The sequence below is a fragment of the Dicentrarchus labrax genome, unplaced genomic scaffold (assembly GCF_905237075.1).
Source record: "Dicentrarchus labrax unplaced genomic scaffold, dlabrax2021, whole genome shotgun sequence".
Classification (NCBI taxonomy): domain Eukaryota; kingdom Metazoa; phylum Chordata; class Actinopteri; family Moronidae; genus Dicentrarchus; species Dicentrarchus labrax.
In genome coordinates, this window is record NW_026136706.1 from 24,806,214 (window position 1) to 24,826,621 (window position 20,408).

The window sequence follows — 20,408 nt, forward strand, 5'->3', positions numbered from 1 at the left end:
AATAATAGGTGTGATGCCACACAAGGACGTGTGATGCTAATTTAGGACTGGTCAAGCTATTAAGTGTTATTTATTTGTTTATTTTTCCAGCTGTCCATGCATTCAAATGAGCAGCTTGAGCTAGAAATGCATTTGTTGTCCTTCCAAAAGAGCAAATATGCAGCTGTGGTTTGTGTGTGAAGGCACAAACCTGATCCTGTACAAAACCCATGTCTGGCATCCCAAAATGAGAATCCTCAGAAAGATCGTCATCCGCGTCACTCCACTCATCTACCCCTTCTTCACATTCGTCGTCTGATTCTTCTTCTTCGCTCAACCAATTCCCACAACCATCCACCATTGTCGCATCCCAGTCTATATATTCCTCATAGTCCATATATTCCTCTTCACTATCTTGAGGAGAAATCCAGCTGACGTACGGAAGGAAGTCCACATCTTCCTCTGCGATCAGCTTGGGGATGTCAGTGAAGCCCTCTGTTTCTTCTGAATCCTAAAACAAGGTAGATGAGTTTGTTTTATTTAGGAGCTGCAAGGTTTCAGTGAGTCTGTTTAGCAATTAGTATCATAGTTAATTAGCCCTGAAACAGGACCCTGCTAGTTCCCAGCAACGTCCCATTTGCCTTTTTTTCAGCAGGGCGGTCAAGTTATGGGTCATCTCAACCCATCATAAGCCTAACTGAGCTCACTCCTGATTCCTAACCGCCCTAACAAAGACTACGAGCATCAGCCAATCAGAGTCAGATTAGGGTGGGTCATGTGCACTGGGCTGCCAGTGGCCGCTGGCTGTTTTAGAGAGTTGACTTCTGGTAGTGTAATGTTAACCAGGGCCAGCTAAATGTTAGCAATGTGTCAGCAAACAGTTAAACAGCATACAGGGTTAGTAGCACTCAGCTGTTGAAAAATAATAATATATATCTGATCAATACTTGATATCGGCCAACATGCAAAGATCACATATCTTTGATATACGGAATTGGTATCAGTGAGGAAAAATAGTATCAGAAAGTCTCTAGATAACATAAATGAACATTACACAAACCCTTTCCTCGATGGCCACAAAGCTGGTGAACTGAGACAGGATGGAGAACTCTTTGCTCAACTCGACGATGAAGTTCTTCAGCTCTGCTTTCTTCCCCTGGAAAAGCAAAAATCCACGTTACATGCGTGGAGCTCAGACTGGATGTCTAAACCGAGGCAGGTTGCTTTTGGTCTCAATCAATGACACATGCAAACACACCTCATGTTCGGCTTCACTGTTGTCCAGGCTTCCGTCTTCATAATCCCTGATGAGGGCCCTTGCTGTGAGCTTGTGAAGAAACTGAACACACACATCAGTAAACATTATGATCCTCTTCTTCATCAAATCAACAAACAGATTCATGTTGTGACATTTAACATGTACAGCAGGTACTGCTGTTACTGGTGAGTATGAATGTGTGTGTTCTTACTGTGCCCCTGGTCTTCTGCAGCTCACTGGTTGACACCATGGTTTTGAGCTCCTGGCCACACAGGTTTCCAAGGAGGGTGGCCTGTATGAAGTTTAATCATTTGAGTCAATATGCCAATATTTAATGCTTTATACTTTTAAATCTTAAGATTTAGAAGCAAACAACTTTTTACTTTGTATTTGCTGTGCTATGTTACAAAAAGCTCCATACCAAATGCAAAAACTTGTAACACCTCTTACACTGGAACTATATCAGTTATTGTTGTCTGTACTGTTGCGTGTCATTTATTCTAGTTTGAACTGTGATCAGTAGCGGTTTTTGGGAAGGGGCGAAGTGGGCAGCCGCCCAGGGCAGCATTTTTTCATGACATATGGGGGGACGGCATGAGCACTTAAAAAAAATAAAAATCCTCTGCGCCGTGAAGTGGTTTTCTATTATCTATCTGTTCTATAATATCACTGTGTGGGGAATTGGCGCCCCTGCTTGCTGAGAAGCTGCCATGCACAGAAGCTGTGTGAGAAGGGGGAGGGGGGCAGGGAACAGTTCACCTCTGGGTCTCCCTCATGGAACGGGGAAAGTCAGTCACACCTCGACTTTCTTCCAAATAACGCACATTATATTCATTATATAATAAATACAGGCCTATAGTTCTATGGAGTTAGATTTGTGTCTTTATTACATGCGAGAAAATAAATGACCTGAGAGAAGAAAAAAATTTTCAGAGAAAAAAAAATCACACTGATAGCAAAAAATAATAATTTTTGAGACTAAAAAAAGTTGAAAGAAAGTATTTTCTCATAGAACATAAAAAATTTAAAATTATTTCTGAGAAAAAAAATCTCTTTTAAAAATATATTTTTTGCTATCAGTGTGAAAACATTTTCTCCCAAAAAAATGTGTTTCTCTCAAAACGTTTTCCTCTCTCTCTCAAAACCTAAGTCTTTGCTCCGATGCAGTTTCTTGCTCTGTGTCAGGATTTTGCTCTCACTGTGAAAATAATGTCATGGGCGGGGCCACGTTCCTATTGGCCAGTCGGGTGAGAATCATCTTGGGAGTCGAACTGAATCACTACACCATCGTCGATTCACCGGCATAGACGCGCTGCCTTAGTTGAGCGCGGAGACTCCAATGTTTGGGTAAGATGATGACACACACAACTCGATGGGCAGCTAGCTGAGCAAGTTAATCAAAATCATTCCCATCATAGGAACGACTGTGTAGCCCCAACAGGTTAGAGAGTAACAGATCAGAGGTATTAAAGGATGTTTAACTGGTTAGAGAGTAACAGATCAGAGGTATTAAAGGATGTTTAACTGGTTAGAGAGTAACAGATCAGAGGTATTAAAGGATGTTTAACAGGTTAGAGAGTAACAGATCAGAGGTATTAAAGGATGTTTAACTGGTTAGTAATGTGGAGTTCAGCTCAGCTAACATCACTGAAGATTAAACATTAAACAGGCTATCCTAAATGGAAGCTAGTTTGCCATTACTGATGTGTTTGTCAGATTGTCATGGACAAAGAATAGCACTCATATTCATGAACGTGTATTATATTATTAGCATGCAAATCACTAGTAAAGCTAATCGCTATTTAGCCATCATGCTAGGTAAACTTGCAAACTCACCTGGTTTATACTCTTTTTAAATCAAATGCCAAATGAATATGTTGATTTAGATAGTTTCACTCCTTATTAGTGAGTAGTGAGCTAGTTTCTACCCCAAAAAGAATTTTGAGAGAGATTTTTTTTTAATTGTAAAAGATTTTTGTTTTAATTGTAAAAAATTCAAATTTATATTTTTTTATGTTCTATGAGAAAATACTTTCTCTCAAAACTTTTTTTAGTCTCAAATATTATTATTTTTTGCTATTGGTATGAAAACTTCTCTCAAATATTTTTTTTCTCTCATAAAATGCTTTTTTTCTATCAGTGTGATAACTTTCTCTCTCAAACATTTTTGTTTCTCTCAGATTATTTATTTTCTTGCACGTAATAAAGACACAAATCTAACTCCATATAGTTCCTTTGTTTTTCTGAGTTGTGTGAAATGGCTAACAAAAATAGGTAATACAAAACGATGTGTTCACCAAGGTTCTCTAAGTTCTGATAACTTATACTGTCATATTTTGTGCAGAACTGTGTTCATTGTCTTTTGGCAATGTTGGAGGTGGAGATTGTGCACCTTAAAATGTGTTTCCTGTTCCAAGTGCAGTAGTTCAATCCAATCGGGCGCTCGAAGGGGGTCTCATATATATATATATATACACATACTATTGGTCAAAGAAAACTAGCAATCTGTAATGTAAATTTGAGGTCTTGGAAACTGGGATGAGCATTTTCACTAGTTTCTGATATTTTACAGATTAAAAAATTAAATCAAAAAAATAGACGAGCAATGGGAAGAAAGACCAATGGATTAATGATTAAAAAAATAACTATTAGCTGCACAGACTCACAAAAACATAAAGCAACAGTGCAGCTGAAAATTACTTTGCAATCATGTACATAAACTGCGTACCTGAGTGCAGTGTGGCACAAAGCCGTAAACCAGGGTGTGACAGTCATTGAACAGAGCATGGAGCTGCTTGGGGGCTTGCACTGGAGGGGGGGCGGTCGGGTTGAACTGCTGCCACTTCACTGACACTGAACTGCAGCCAGGGGACGCCATACGCTTCACCTGACACGCCACCTGCGGCCAAAACAGACAAAACATAGACAACAGATGAATGATATGACAGTGTTTAAGTGTATTTGTCACATAGAGATAATAAAGATTCCCTTGGGAAATGTTTCAAGTCTTGCATTTTCCTGGATGAACTTTGCCAGCCAGTGTGACAACATAAAGATGCTTGCATGTTTCCATGGAGACAAAAATTACTACAAACAAAGTAGGTAAGAACAAAAACAGACTAAACATGAATAGCTATGTATTTGGTCGTCTCTTTTCATCATCTTTTTATTGATCCTTTCAAATAAAACTCCCAGAGTTGGGCATAAAACTCATAATGAAGTGAGACAACCTTACACCCCCATCCCTCATCGCCCACCCGTTTTGGTTATCTAGAATAAACTTAAGGCACAATGTTATAGCTAAGTTATAGCTATTTCCATGAAACCTGGTGTTATTTTCTGTGTGAAGAGTGGAGTTAGAATGCATGTCATACTATGTTATTTGGGTGTTATGAAAGTATGTCAAAAAGGTTCCTCGGGTCTTATAAAATTTGTTCTCACTGACTAAGAAGCGTGACATCTCCAATTTAAGGCAGAACATTATGTCTCAAAGACACTGACTAAGTGTGGGCGGGGCAGCATCCTATCCAATTTGAACAAGACTGCGCCAAGAGTGAAGCAAAGGCAACCATGCAGTGCTCTGCGGAGGTCAGATGAGGGCTGTCTCCATCAGCAACACCAAACAGAGCTAAGAGGGAGCCTGGTTCTAAATTCTGCTTTAATATGTTGGATGGGTATTCTCTCTTGAATTCTTGTAAGGGCACAGCCAGTACATGTGGACAAGGGTAGCATTGTTGTCAAGGGGGGAAATGAAAACCACAAATTGTCACCAATCCTAAAAGCAGTTTAATGCTACTAATTGACACAATAATCGATGGCAGAAACATAAACTCCCAATATAATGCGTGATTAATTAAAGGTAGGCAGGCTCACCTTCTCAACCCAGTTGTGTTTGGTTTTTGTGTCGAAGAATTCATAGGCTCCACCCCCTGCCTGAGCCAGGGCTCTCAGCATGTGCCGATTGGCTGTTGGGCTGAAATGACGAATAAAAATAAATACAAAATAATTCTGCAATGAGAAGTAAGTAACTAACTGTGATGAGCATGGTAACTATTACTGTAAAAAAAATTGCAAAATAGAAATTCTTAACATTTTTCATAATTTGGGTGTTGGAGTGTGCCTTTAGCTGAGGAAATCAAAAGTCAATATCCCCCCCCCAAACCCATTCAGACCTGAGGCCGCAGGTGAAGAGGCGGCTGTGCTGAGCGTTGTCTCTGAGCAGCTGCAAGGTGAACTCTGTGTTCTGGATGTGGCCGTCCGAGAGCAGCAGCAGGTTCCTGACTCCGCGGGACGGAGGCAGCAGGCTGAGAGCGCGCAGTGGCCGCCACAGCTCGGTGCTGCCCCCTACTGGAGGGTTGCGCTGATGGGGGGGGGAGAGGGTCATGACTAAAGTTACATGGCCTCTACAATTATTATTGCTTTTAAACTAGCTTTTGGATGAACTGCCCACTCATACTGGGAGTGAAATTATGTTTACTAATAAAAAATATTTAATTTTTAAAATCTAATTTAGCATTCTTCCATATGTTGAAGAAATGAATCTTACATTGACAAGTCATTTTCATCATTGTTTCCTGTTTGTTATTTAATAATTATGAAATGTGCTAATACACATATATAGTGATTTCATGGCTGCAAGCTCAGGTAGAAGTCATTTCAAACATTATTAACAGTATATCAACCACAGTCTGACACTTCATGAAGATATTGAACTTTAGTATTTGGTTTGACCACCACTAACGGCCACTTGAGGGAAGACAATCTCCACAAGGCCCCACATTAAGATGCCCAACTTGACAGCAGAAATAAGCATGTTTACACCCAGGTACAAAAAACCATTTCGGTCTCTGTACTTACATACCTCATTCACAACGACTATACAGGGTTTAACATATTAAACTCACCCATTTAAATTATATTAAAGCTTAAATAATTAAAGGCATGGCCACTTTGAGTGACAGGTGGGTGTTGTTACAGGTAGCTGGTTTCAGTAACCAGGCTTCATTCAGCCGGCCTCAGCTCCACCCACACTCCATATATTTGCCCATTTTGGATGAGAACTGACAAGATGGCAAAGAATATCTAAAGTCTATGGATTATTTATATTAATCAACAGAAATAATCACAGAAAACAAAGAATTTACAGAACAAATTTCCTTCAAAACCAGTTCCAGGTTGTTCTACAGTATGAAAGAATCATAACTCACCTTGATGAAGCTCTCGGCTGCCTGTTGAGCTTCAGCAAGCGGCTGTGCTGTCAGGAAAGCTTCTGTGTGATCTGACAGGCAAAAACACAGTAAAAGTGAGGAAAATGTCATACTGTAGTTATTTGTTACTTTTGCAAATATTCAGCAAGACGATAATAATTGAACAGGTAGAAACTATGTAGTTCATTAAGAGGAAACTTTCATGAAACGAAAGTTGACTTCACATGTCTGTCTCTGTCTTTTTTATCTTATCTCACTACATACACAAAGACTGACCTGTGCCAAAGAAAATGACATTGAGTCTGAGGTTGAGGTCGAGGGTTTTTAGGACCTGTAGGGCGATTCTCTGGGCCATGCGCAGAGACTCTCCCTTCATGGACTCAGACGTGTCGATCAACAGGACAACTTCGTCGGATGCTGAACTGGAGCTGGCGACAAAGTCTGGATAGAACACCAACATGCAGGCCTAGAGTGGGAGAGATGGTTAGAAAAAAGCCAGAGTGAGAGAGAGCGGACAACACATAGACAGACAGACAGACAGACAGACCTGGCTGTCCTTGTCAGGGTGTTTCTCCACCCACATCCTGGGCAGGTGGACATCAGACAGAGTGATTGACAGCTGGAAACCTTCTGGACCCATGACCTTTCCTGGAAGCACGCTCACCACTGCCTTACAGTCTGTTCTCTGTGGATCACAGGCAGAAAAGAGAAAAAGGATAAACACGATTCAATTCACTTCTATTGTGTTTATGAAATCATATAAGAGAGCAAGAGGACAAGGTTTGCAATTAATCATCACTTTTCATTTATAGATTAATCAAACAGACATACATTTAATGACTCAACTTTTTAGTATGAAACAACATCAAAAGTAATGACAAATCTGCATCATGGAATCCCATAACTCAATCTAATAACATAATAATAACAACTAATTCTCCACTGATAGATTTAATTTCAGCACTTAGTTGTGAGGCAGACAGTTGAAATCCACTGAAATACATTTACACATACATTTTGCCTAGACCTTCTTGTGTAGGATTCCTACACAGAGACAAAAGAAATAACTAACCATAACCATAAATTATATGATTAATAAAATGTGAAAACACCCAAATTACCTTCATCTTGACTTTGTGCGTGGTGCACTTCAGGCTGCTGATCTCATACGGCATCTCAATCGACATATCCAGGGTGAACTCTCTGAGGCACAGTACAAGTATTGAACACAGCCTGCTGCTGCACGCATTTAACACAAGTAGGACAACACACTATATCTATCCAAATGTTCCACTTGATGAATGACAACTGATTAACAAAACTGTCATTGATTACTTATTTGTGGAACTAGTCAGGAAGTGATTCACCACACTAAAGATGGAGTCAGATTTCTTATCATTGCTCACCTTGTGCTTTCTGCCTCCTCAGTCACACACACCTTCTCCACAGTGACCTGTCGAGTAACGGAAGATGAAGAAAAACCTTAACAGTAATTTTACTTTCAATGCCGAGCCCCTCACATACAATGAGATCCAGTATCCTTGCCCTTCCTCTAAACTCCGTACAATCTAGCACTAGCCAAAACAGAAAGACATAAGCCTGAAGCAGCAAAACAAACCAATAAAAAAACAAAAACAAACCAGCAACACTTAGTTTTATTTCTCCAGTGATGAATGTAGAATAGCAGATTTTGCTCTCTGATTTTCTACTTCCTGTTGTGCCTGTTTTTAATACTTTGAGGTTGGATTGTTAGATAGGCCTCGTGTCCGGTCTTACTTGTGTGGTCTGGTTGAGCGCTGCACTCTCCTGCCACGGAGCCACACTCCCAGGCAGGGAGAAGAGAATACTCCCGTCCCTGACAATCAGCTCAGACACAAAGGTAACTTTAATGAGGACAGTGGCGCCGGGAGGCAGATTGCCCACGCTGATGGTGAACACATCCTGCAGTGAGCACATAAATCACATCACATATATTATCATTACATTATCGAGGACAGTCCTGTGTTTCTATGTATAAAAACACTCCGGAAGCAGCGGCTCCCACTTTGCAACGCTGTACTTTTATGTATCCATTTAATGAGTTCATGAAGTTTATGAGATGCTGTGAAAAGAAGCTAGAAAATATTCAGATATACTGACTGATCAGTCTAATATTTCAGAATCAGAGATTGCCGGGCTTATCGTGATGATATGTGTTTGGGTTAGTGCAGAGGGTGGACATACGGGGGCGTCCTGGTCCATGAGGTAGGCTCCATGGCCTCTCTCAATAGCCTGCTTGTACTCCTTGCGAGCCTTCTCTTTCTCCTTCACCTGACATCCAAACAGACACGAAACACAAGGTTACATTGTTTTTAATAATAATCCATCATGAGTGATGTACTCATGGGTGAGGTTTGCTGCCTGCCATTATACAATAACCTGAAAATGTATTCACTGAACAGTCAGTTAGAAAAAAGCATTTGCTAGAAATAATATCGTAAAGAAATAAGACAGTAGATATTAAAGACATACAGTAATTGGGGGGAAACTAAAAATCTGTGATAAGAAAAGTTGAGTCAGGTTACCTGTCCCACCACATGTTTCCCATTGATGAAAGCTTCAAATCCACACACTGCTGCAGAATCATCCAACGGGAAGACATACTTTGCCTCAATGGGGACAGAGCTCAGATTGGTGTATTTCTGGAAAATGATGACCTAAAAGAGGATCGAGGACAGACACATACTGTTAAAAAAGAAATTGAATGGATTTTAGGAAGCTGAAATCAAATCAACCAGCAGATCACAGAGCTGTTATCACAGCAAAGAGAACCTGAGAGAGCAGATCCATCAGTTTGCACTTCACGTGTACGGCCTGCAGAGGGAGCTGCTGACCCGAGCTGTCCAACAGACCAGCCGTCACATCCTCCAGTGGGTTTTTAATACTTTCAACCCCGTTGTCCTCCGAACCGAGCCCTACACACACACACACACACACACACACACACACACACACACACACACACACACACACACACACACACACACACACACACACAAGAATATGCTAACTTCAAGGTATTTAATGAATGTGAAAATAAAACCAGAGTCTGTATTACTCAAGTAATTCTCACTGATAAAAAAATAATATTGCCATGAAAATGTTTTTTTAAGTGACCTCAAGACTCAAAACACTACCTGAACCGTCAGTACATTGTATTCCATTACTACTCTGGGTCTTAACACACTTTCATAGTTTTTATGTATTTATGTATGTTGTGTTAATTACAGGATGTATGTATTCTTTAGCCTCCATGTTTCAAAGCAGGGTCACACAAGCGCACAATTAACACAATCGCTACCGGTGGCAGAGCAAATACATCGTGTGGAGTTCAACTTTTTCATCTTGTCACTTGCATGAGTTTGCATGTGACCGTGCCCTTATACTGTATAAAGCAGTCACGCATGGAATCAGCAAAGTTTATCATCTTGTATTGATCCACATCCTTTAAGACCTCTGCTTTATATACATTACAACATTTTGCACTCATTCTACCAAAGATTCTCTAGAACAGACAGGAGCAGTACAAGCTATGCCACAGAATTAAAACAGAAAAAAATCTACTCCACGTATATTATAAACCTTTAAACTCGAGGAAAATGGTTGAGAAATGTAAACATTATAGTTTATTTCCCACATCAGAGTGAGCGTGGGTCCAGTTTTGGACGGACTCAGAACCTGCTGTTAGTCTGCTAAAGGGGAGGGGCAGCGGCTAAACTGTGACACAGATACAGGAAATGACTCTTGAGTGAACTGTCCTCTTTATAAATCATCTCTGCTTCTACATGGAAATGTGATGATTACAATGACTTGCAGTGATGTCATGGTGAAGACACAACGACATCTGCTGATGATAAGTCAACTGCAAAATGTGTTTAAAAATATGGGACTGCCCCAAGGAAGAATCTGCAATGCCTTCAAAATGTGTTGGCAAAATCAGTGCAGAAACATGTCTTGTTTGCACTTAATTTGTACATTTCAGGGGTTCACTGTGCCATATTAGGTCTGGCACATCCAGGCTTAGATATATTTTTAGCCACAGATAGCCAAACCTTGATCCTTTCAAATGTTATAACACAATATAGATTCTGTGTCCACTCGTCCAATCAGAACTGTCCTCTCATCAGAATTTTCATGTATGTTATCCTTAACTGCAAAGAAAACATGACAACCGGCACAAACAATGTGGTGTGTAACAATATCCGATCTTAATGTTATTTACACTGATAACTCTTAGCAGATATTTTGCAGGTATCCACTGCTCACCTTGGTCAGAGGAGGGCAGACACGGCTCAGCTGAGGTGGTGATGGCAGGGCTGAACTCCTTCAGCTCGTCTCCCTCGATACTGAACTGAACCACATACTTCAGTTTCACCTGGTCAGGGCTGTACACCACATACTCATCATCCTAGAACATATGGTTATACTTGTTAGAGTGCACACAGAGGATACTTACACACAAGACAGTTTTTACAAGCAGTCTTTAGTAACTTAGATATGAAAACAAATCAGTAAAGCCATTCATTGTTCATTTCACTCAGCATGTTAAATTTGTTCTGATGAACTACATTATATTAACAATAATAGCCTATAGTAGACATATTGGTATTGTGTATATATAATTATAACCACTGATTTGCAGGTGATCCGAATCAGAATTGAAAATCTTTACGCGTGTCCCATGTTAGGAATGAGAGTCAGACTCAGTTGAGGGGTAAATGCATCTGTGTATTTGTCTTTCTATCTACACTGACACACAAACACTCCCACCTCAAACTCAGAGTGAGCGTTAGGGGTGCGGCGGACCCCGTGCACACTGTGGTGTCCCTCAGGAGCCTGGGTCAGAGTAGTGTCTCTCTTGCGGAGGTCCCTGCACCGTCCCAACGCCACATCACTCACCAACAGCAACCGAGAGCCGTCCGTCGCACTGGGCCTGGAGTACTTCAGACTGGTGCTGTGGATGGAAAACATGAGCAAACAAAGGAACAAAAAGACAGAAACAAAAGATGACTGTGTTTTTGCTATCTGAAACTATCTTTCTTAAAATGTATTTGACTTTGCTTATTATGTCCTAAGGCAATAAAACATTACATTAATCAAGTTAGGAAGAGTTAACTGATGCTTTATTTTTTTATGGAAGGTGGTGTTATTTGTCAAACCAAATAGACAACTTGTATGGAACACAACTTGTCAATTTGATATTTTCTACTAACCTAACAGCATCACTGAAGTAGATTCCACTGCCCAGATTACCAACGTCCGTTCTCTCTATCCCATGATGCTCCACTCCAACACGGGGCAGCAGTAGACCACTAAAGACAGTGAGACAATACTGAGTTACAAAATAAAACTCAGAAAGAGATTTCTGAATTGTATAGTAGAAGATGTAGACCTGCACTGTACTGTTCCTGTCAGGCTATCTGCATTACTATAACATCACATCACTATGTAAGGTACTCATACATAGATAGAAGATAGTATGTAAAATAGGGATTGATATTGATGAACTTGTTGAATACATAAAACTGTCACTACCACGACTAGTTAAAATGGGAAGCTCTTCTTCAGTGCCATCCCACTGTGTGTTTGAGGCAGAAAAATAGGTCATTTTTTACAATATGAATATTAATTCCGAAAATATGTAAACAATTTAAATAGTGTTAGTTGAATGACAATATAGTTATATTTTATACTGTAAATTACTTTTATTATACACAATTCAAGTATATGTGTGCATGTGATCTCACCGAGACAGGATTCCCACAAAGTTTCTGGGGTAGGAGGAATGGAGGAGGGGCTTAACGTTCCCGAGATCACTCTTAAAGGTCTGAAGCTCCACACCTCTGTTGACACGCAGGACCTGTTGGATCTGCACCTTGCTGCAAAGCACAGAAATATGGGCACTGACGTTTAAAACGCACAGAAAACATTGTCACTTTGAGTTAACAGATTCCAAGCTGAACAAGCTTTAATGTAGATTTACTCCTTTCAGTTGTTATATAGTAATCGTCTGTACTTTTGATGATTGTGTGACGATGATTGTGCCACAAATAATAAGTGGCGTGCATTCATATCTGCAGCAGGATTTTGTAAACAGACGTGTGTGTTTCGGAGGTGGTAGGCTACCTGTTCTGCAGCAAAGCATTCACAGCCTGAAACTCGGAGCTGCTGGGGGGAACAGTCTCAATGCTGCACCTCAGAGCGCGGTACTTCCCCACACAAGACGGCGCCGGGCTTCTCAGGGTCATCTCACTCACGTTTAGAACATCTCTGATTAACTTAGAATAAATCAAAGAGAGAAGTCAGGTCATTTTGCTGAAATGCATTAGATGCAACATACCAGCCATGGAGCTGCCCTCCGCTGGCCACTAGACAGAATGCAGGTTTAAGGCATTTCCATATAAGCTTCACTTCACATACCTGAAAGCTCTGCCCACTTATATGTACTGTCAATGATTTGAATCTTATCTAAACTGCCAACCCTTAGTGTGTCTTTGAGAGTATTTATCAGTGTTTATCAAACACACCATTCTGAATTTACAGTGCTGCTTCAAAGTATGTAAACCTCCTGAGCATTTGGGAGTTTTCTTGTTTTTGCTCCAATTATTTCTTTATCTAATAACCTGTATTTCTTTTATGAAATAACAGATGCATGTTTATCAGTTCCATATACTTTTTGAAGGAAATCAAGCATGTAGTGAAAAGACTAATATAAAAATAACTGGCAAAAGTTAGTGAATACTGACCTGCATTGCACTGGTTTGATCAATTTTAATCAGAGCTGCCCAATCTCTTCCCTAAACATATCTCATTTCATTGGTTCATTCAGCCAACAACTTTGTGCCACCTGATATTTACATGCTGGTTTCAAGCTATCCAGCCCAGGGTTTACTAACTTTTGCCTCTACAAAAGTTTACAAAAAATATTGTTATATTAGTCTTTTCACTACACATTTCATTTCCTTACGTTAAAAGTATATGGAATTGATAAACAAACACCAGAAAACAACGAAGCACAGAAAGACTGATTTGGACATTGGTTACCTTGGTAACAGTCTAAAAGTTTTAAAGCATTCGGTTCAGCCTGAACGGCGGTTTCACTGTCATCCACAGTTTGATTCAATTTTGTCACAGCGTGAACACACCACAGCCTCAAAACCTGCTTAGATTTTCCACATCTATCATGTATGCACATGGCAGACCTTTCTGTATGTGTGTATCTGTCTTAGTGCGTGCATCCATGTGTTTGTGCAGGGGTGTATGTTCTGTGTTACCTGACAGAGGTCCAGTTTCTCAGAGATGAGCTTGGAAGAAGGAGGTAAGTGGGGCTGTGTGAGCGGCAGCAGGGTGTAAACCTCATCCAGGAGAAGCATCACCTCAGAATGATTTGACTCCCTCAGCTTCCTCTGAGCCTGAAGCAACAAGCCCTCCACCCTGGTCACCTACACACACACACAAAAGGCATGGAGCAAAAGTGTTACTCTAATGAGATTCATGACATTCATTAGACAGACTCTCCCGGAAGGTGAATGTAGTCTGAGAGGAGACTGAACACAGAACAACGCGCAGAGAAAACCTTACATCATTTAGGCTGAGCTTGTCGACTGGAACTCTGAGGATGTTGCTGAGGCAACCCAGGGCCTCAGTCCACAGCATCTCCACAAATACGCCTACTTCCTGTGATAAGCTTCCTGTGTTCAGCTTCTCCTCGAGCAGCAGCTGCCAGTCAGACAAGGCACATGTAAATCAGCTCATTAGATTCAGCTACACACATGAGATTCAGATATCATAATAACACAAAGTCTAGCACATTATCCCGCTAACTGAGATACTTTAATGCGTTTTACTGCGAGACATACCACTCTCAGGACCACTGACATTCTGGTATATAATAATGGGTTGCTTTTAAAGATGGTTATCCATTATGTGACGCTTATTGGCCCACCACAACATACCACAATGTCAATATACTGGAGTTAGTCACAGATATGTAAACCTCTAGATAATGATGTAGTGTATTATAATATTACAATATTACAATTTGTATTTATATATTAACACATTATATAATGTATCATTATTAACCTTAAATATATTTTATTAATGCGTCATATTAACAGGACATTTGGTGAATTTTATATTGACAAACCATATCACTCTGAAAAGACCCACCACGTGTTTAATGTTGTAACTGTAACTTAAGATGTTATGTATATATCATAGACAAGCCTAGCACATAGCATATAAGTACAGGAAAGGAGAAAGTTGACCGAGGTTCCGACTGCACCTGCCTCAACTGTTATCGGAGCCAAAACGGGGCAGGATTTAGGAAGCTTTATTTTTCTTGCTTTGGATAAAGACTTTCAGCAAAATATGTGTGTGCAGTTGAGCCAGACCTGCTGGAGGGGGGCAGAGCCCAGGTCCTGGGCCCGTGGAGGGATGTTGCTCCGCAGCTGCAGACCGGAAGCCTGCAGGGTTTCTCTAAGGGCCTTGTACACCTCCAGAGCTTCCTCTGAGTTGGACGGAAACACCAGCATATCCCTCACCGCCGCTGTCTGTTAGCACAAACACAGGTATCTGTTTATGTACAAGTTTTTCTATTGCTTAAGTGTAACCTGAGTCCCACATTTTGATAGCTGTTATTCAGATGGGGCTAAAAAGTGACAACTCTCACTTGAGAACAACATTTTTAAAATAAAACTGTTCACATTGGTTTAACACTACAAATAACTTCCTACTTCTGTTTGATTCTACTGCATACTACAATAGACAGCATGTTTAAACAGGATTATTATACACAGGTCACAGGGCAAGAAGTTCAAACTAACCAATAACAATATGACAGACATTGTATGACACTAACAGTGGTGACTTATTGTTTTATTTTCAATATCAATCTTACAAAAATGATCACATTGCATCACAATCAGTACAGCATGTCAGCTCACAGGTGACCCCAATGTGATCAGCAGCAATATACAATAGACTTCATACCTTGGCGAACACATCGTCCTTCCAGTACCGGACCACACGGTACTGCCATTCTTTGTCCCCTTTGGAACTCTGCAGCTCCAGCACACACCAAGTGTTGCTTTTTATCTTGAGAGAAATGTATATATTATTAAAAATAGTAATTGCAGTACTTTTGTAATAGCAATAAGCTAAAAAAAAAAAGTGCAGCTTTACCTTTTCAAAGATTGAATACTTGGCCACTTGAAAATGATCCGGATACGTTGGAAGGTTGGAATCAGTTCCAGTATAAATCCTGTGAAGTTTAAAAAAAATATCAATTATATTATTTTTGTGTGTGAGGTAGTTTGTGTTTTGAGAATACATTTTCCTGCAGAAATGTTCATGAAAACAAATGTTGACTCCACTGAACTGTGTCTTTTGAGCTGTAAATTAAACTATATGACTGTACTGTGATGAAACACATCAATGCCGGTGTTAAAAGTGACATTCTTAGCAATTTTATAAAACTCGGCATTTTGTGGGTTGATAATTGCTCAACACACCATAGACTGTTTTAAATCACCTTGTACCCCAATGCTGACATAGAGTTGACCGTAACTTATTTACATCATGACAGAAAAGAGTGTTAACGCCCTCTAATCAGAGCAGGTGCATTTCTGTTGTCAGTCTGTCAATCACTCCGGTTGGTGTTGAGGCCACGCCCCCTAAAGTCACTGTCCTTTGCAGGCCTCTGCATTATTTCATTATCATATCATATCATTCATCCCGAATCCACCAGTGTTAATATAACACACTACTGAGTATGTCCAGGCTAACATAAGGATGGTTCTTGTTCACACCTGAACCTTTCCAGGACGTTTCCGCTCTTCACCGGACTGTGTGCCTCATGAGTCTGCCTGACAGAGTCCACAGGCTTGGCTGGGCCTTTGGACAGCTCAACTGCTTTGCTTTGTGGTACTTTGGACACTACAAAAGACAAGACAGAACATTTACACATAATGGACACACCTTATGTCACATGTTCTGCAGTACATGCATTAGGGCAGGTATGTGATTAAACCTGACTACACAAAGCAGGCTATGTAAGCAAGGTGATACAATTCACAGAGGGCTCATTACACAACACTGCTGCATGTTAGAATCAGCTCTACACAAAATCTGAATGTGTATGTGCAAACACACCCTTGACCAGACCTAAGGACTATGCAGTTAAACCTGCTGACTGCGGCTAAATTAATCAGAATGTCCATATGTCAATGCTGAAACAGAAGTGGGAGGACAGACTATTGAACCAGAAAAAAAGAAAAATATGACTTGTGTCTGTGTGAAGTGCAAATAAAGGAAATAAGAGGGATCATGAGTCATTACGTTGGAACTAGGTGGAGTCCTGGTTCCCATGTTTCTGACCGAGACAGTACTGTACCTACAACGGGAATTTTACACTCCCAAACAGTGCATAAACCTTCTCTCTGCAATTCAGTTTTAAAGTTAAATACATAAACATAAATGATGTGCATTTACAAATATCAAAGATGAGTGATGCTGTGGCCTTCACCATCATCATCCTTTAGTTTGCTGCTACATGATCGTCCAACAGGGAATAAACAGGGTTTCTGCAGATTCAAGTTAAAGATCCCCTCCAGTGTTAAGACTGCAAAACAGTATCATTTCCACATTAAAATCCTCTCCCCCTTCTCCCTCATTAAACCTTCCACAATCTCTGAATATGTAAGTGTTGATTTCTAAAGTTTTCCTGCTGGACACAAGATGTCTCCTACTTCACTGTAAAGTCCATTCTCAGTGGATGTGCACTGGTGGCTTCAAGTTTCTACATCACACTGTACAAGTTGCATACTGGACTAGGACTGACTTCCTAACTATTTGTGATGGCACAAACCATGCTGGTAGGCCCCACCCCCTTAAAATCATATTGTCAATGAGCACACTTTCAGCAGATGAATGTGAAAACATCCCTCTAGTGTCAAACTCTGCACAGACATATTTGTTACAGTGTATGATATACATATATGTGTCACTTAAACATGATCAGTTCAAATGTTTCCTAAAGACAAGTTAAAAAGCTAGATTCAATTTATGAAAGTAACATTGACTTCATAATCCAAACTAGTTTTCCAATGTAAGGCCTAAAATTCAGATTGTTGAATTGACAACAGTGTTTTTTCCGAATGACTGCTTATATGGATAATACCTTGCTGTGAGTGTGTACTCAGTGAGGAGGGAGGACGAGGAGGTGAAAAAGCAAAGGGAGAGGAAGTATCCAGCGTGTACTCATCCACAGGCAGAAGAACTCCTCTTTCCAGACAGCTGTACACATAATCCACTCCGACCACCGGCGTTTGGTATTTCTGGATGCTACGCAGCCTGTTGCTGCTCAGATTGGACACATCACTGGTCACTATCAGAGAGCACTGTGGGAAATGTAGGCAGAAATCAGAGAGAAAGTTGTGCTTTTTTTTTGTTACTGCATATGAACATATCCAACTGGCTGAAGTGCCCTAGAAGCAGACAACATGCAACCTGCATCTACACTGACCCTATTGGAGAAAGATATTCAGTTTTTAGTCCTTAACCACCCCGATATCTCCACCTACAGCGCAGAATGATCACATCCTCTTACCTGTTTATTGACCACAAAGCAAATGTTGCCTCCATTCTCTGTTATTGCTGACTTCAGCTTCTTCTTCTCCTTGAAGAGCAAATTTTTCAGCTCCAAAAGCACAGAGCAGTTCTCAAACACAGCCATGCCTGCAAGGAGAGGAGGACACACCAAAGTTATTATAAGCTGGGCTGAGTTAGAAAATACAGTAGAGGGAATACAATGATGATAAAGTGACAGCTGTGAGATATGAGTTTGTTTTTCTTGTTTGTTTTTTTTCAAAGAAAGTAATGTGTAATTCTATTCTACAGGAACTTCAGGCATAAGTTCACAGCAGGATGCATGAGAGTTACAGTACAGGGCTTTTACACCACCTTCCCAAGGCCTGCAGATGTGCCCATTATCTCCTAATGCTAGATAATTGGCCTGTCACCAGCCGCCATACACAAATGTAGTTAAATAAAAAATGCAATAATAAGAGCAGAATATAAGCCATAGAAAATAAAATAAAGAAATGAAATAAAATTGAATTAAAAAGACATCACATAAAAGCAAGTCTACAACAAAGGCCTTAAAGAAGTGGTTTCATTATACTATGTAATTAAACCAATGAAATGTCATGTTTTTTTTATATCTCGTCAGCTCCAGAGATCACGGTATGTAGAATGACACACCCACACACCCACACCCACACACACACACACACACACACACACACACACACACACACACACACACGCCCGCCCACGTAAAAAGCTGATTTCTGGGAAACAAATGCGGAAGCAAATCGCCAAAACTAGGCTGTAAAACTGTGCAATAACAGGCCACACTGAGACTCTACACCGCTACTGCATTAACATAAACAGCATTAAGTTACTTTACATGGCTGAGAACCGGCGTTATATTGGGCAAATATCGGCTAGGAGAGAAATAAAGACACAAAACAATAAGAATTGATCAATTAACAAAGTAAGCGAAGGGAAGGTGTCCCGTAATGTCCAGTAAAGTGTATGACATGCTTTACGTTAGGTTAGCTCTCTGTGACATTTCACAAACAAACGTAACGTAACTTATTAAGTTAGAAGAGACATGGCGTCATCTCGCTAACGTTAAATTCGGATTAAATGAATACATAAATAATAAATAAATAAACTGAGGTTTACTTTGCTGTAAACATGCAGGTGGTTCTTCTGCGGTTGTTGTCAGAAAGCAGCTGCAGGTTGATGTTAGTTCCTGAAGAAGAGAAGAATACAGCCCTGTGTGTCCCTGCTGTGTGTCTGAGGTTAGCACAACGCTAGCAGCTTCATCTTCCGGTGTGTCTGTGTTTTCACAATAAAGGTTGTGGCGTTAAAGAGAAAATCCTTCTGTTGAGAAGCTGCATCTGTTTGATAAAAGGTAACATGTGTGACAAACAGCATTATAAAGAAGTGTAGTGGACCCCAAAAAATGTCAATCATCAGAATTTTCATATTTTTCTTCTGTGAAAATTAAAATCGTGATTGCAAAAAAATATTTCCACTAATAGTGAATCATATTGCAAATGCCAGTATCTTTCAAAATAATCGCAATATGCAGTATATATATATATATTTTTACCATATCATACAGCCCTAGAGTCAAATTAAATCCCAATACTGTCTATGGACCCCAGTATGCAGAAATTCAAATACACTGGGCAAAAAAATACCATTGACAACACAATAACAAATAAAACATTTAAACTGCATGTTTTTTGCCCCAAACTGCATGAGATTAGCATAAAGTGGGCATGCCTGTAAAGGGGAGACTTGTGGGTACCATCTACCGTCAATGGTGGGTACCCATAAAACCCACTTTCATTCTTGTCAAAGGTCCCCAGACCTTTAAAAAAAAGGCCTACAGAGATAAAGAGAGAGAGAGCCTAAAGAGTTCCCATTCCCAATATTGAAACCATGTCATACTAGGCAGGCAATGACAAAGATAGTGATGTTGCTCAACAAATCAGACTTATTTTTATTTTTTTTTCCCAACTGAGGCCCCTTTTCTGTCTGGCTTTTAATTTGAAAGAAAATCCACAAGACTGGAGTAGTCTCAGTGTAGGTTATTGGAACTTGACAGAGTCTCTCTTCCTGGTTCAAAGCAAACAGAATGTGCAGTTCTCCTCATGGACTGCTCTGTTTACAGCACAGCCACAGAGCCATGCTGCCCTCCTCTGGATGAAGAGTTGTACTACAAACAAAAACTGTGTGGGGACCTGAATTATCTGGGCAAACTTAACTGCATTTGGAACCCAGCCAGTGTCTGAGCTAGAACAAATATCCAAGGGGGGCAGAAGGCTTATAGCGGGGCGGGGGGC

The 20,408-nt window shown here is 40.3% G+C and overlaps 1 protein-coding gene across 1 annotated transcript; it reads right to left on the bottom strand.

Moving 5' to 3' along the window:
• Positions 1-64: 64 nt before the first annotated feature.
• On the bottom strand, positions 65-19,379 carry parp4 (poly (ADP-ribose) polymerase family, member 4). Its single transcript, XM_051403575.1, has 30 exons — positions 19,237-19,379; positions 18,095-18,222; positions 17,666-17,885; positions 16,296-16,422; positions 15,670-15,748; positions 15,478-15,582; positions 14,880-15,038; positions 14,065-14,202; positions 13,758-13,925; positions 12,610-12,761; positions 12,231-12,362; positions 11,697-11,795; positions 11,254-11,437; positions 10,750-10,891; positions 9,256-9,398; positions 9,009-9,140; positions 8,668-8,754; positions 8,221-8,385; positions 7,851-7,897; positions 7,566-7,647; positions 6,992-7,129; positions 6,721-6,910; positions 6,445-6,515; positions 5,410-5,597; positions 5,111-5,210; positions 3,966-4,136; positions 1,449-1,529; positions 1,238-1,318; positions 1,040-1,135; positions 65-490 (listed from the first exon to the last, which is right to left on the bottom strand). The coding sequence occupies exons 2-30, from the start codon at positions 18,218-18,220 to the stop codon at positions 71-73; spliced, it is 4,023 nt and encodes a 1,340-aa protein (XP_051259535.1). The 5' UTR covers positions 18,221-18,222; positions 19,237-19,379; the 3' UTR covers positions 65-70.
• Positions 19,380-20,408: the final 1,029 nt, after the last annotated feature.

Bases quoted from the DNA above. Each gene is read 5' to 3' on its own strand.
- parp4 (XM_051403575.1), bottom strand. From the start codon at position 18,220: ATGGCTGTGTTTGAGAACTGCTCTGTGCTTTTGGAGCTGAAAAATTTG. The intron at 7,130-7,565 runs GTAATTTGGGTG...TGTGATCCACAG, and splicing joins CGCACAAAGTCAAGATGAAG to AGAACAGACTGTAAGGCAGT. The intron at 491-1,039 runs GTTTGTGTAATG...ACCTTGTTTTAG, and splicing joins TTGTGGCCATCGAGGAAAGG to GATTCAGAAGAAACAGAGGG.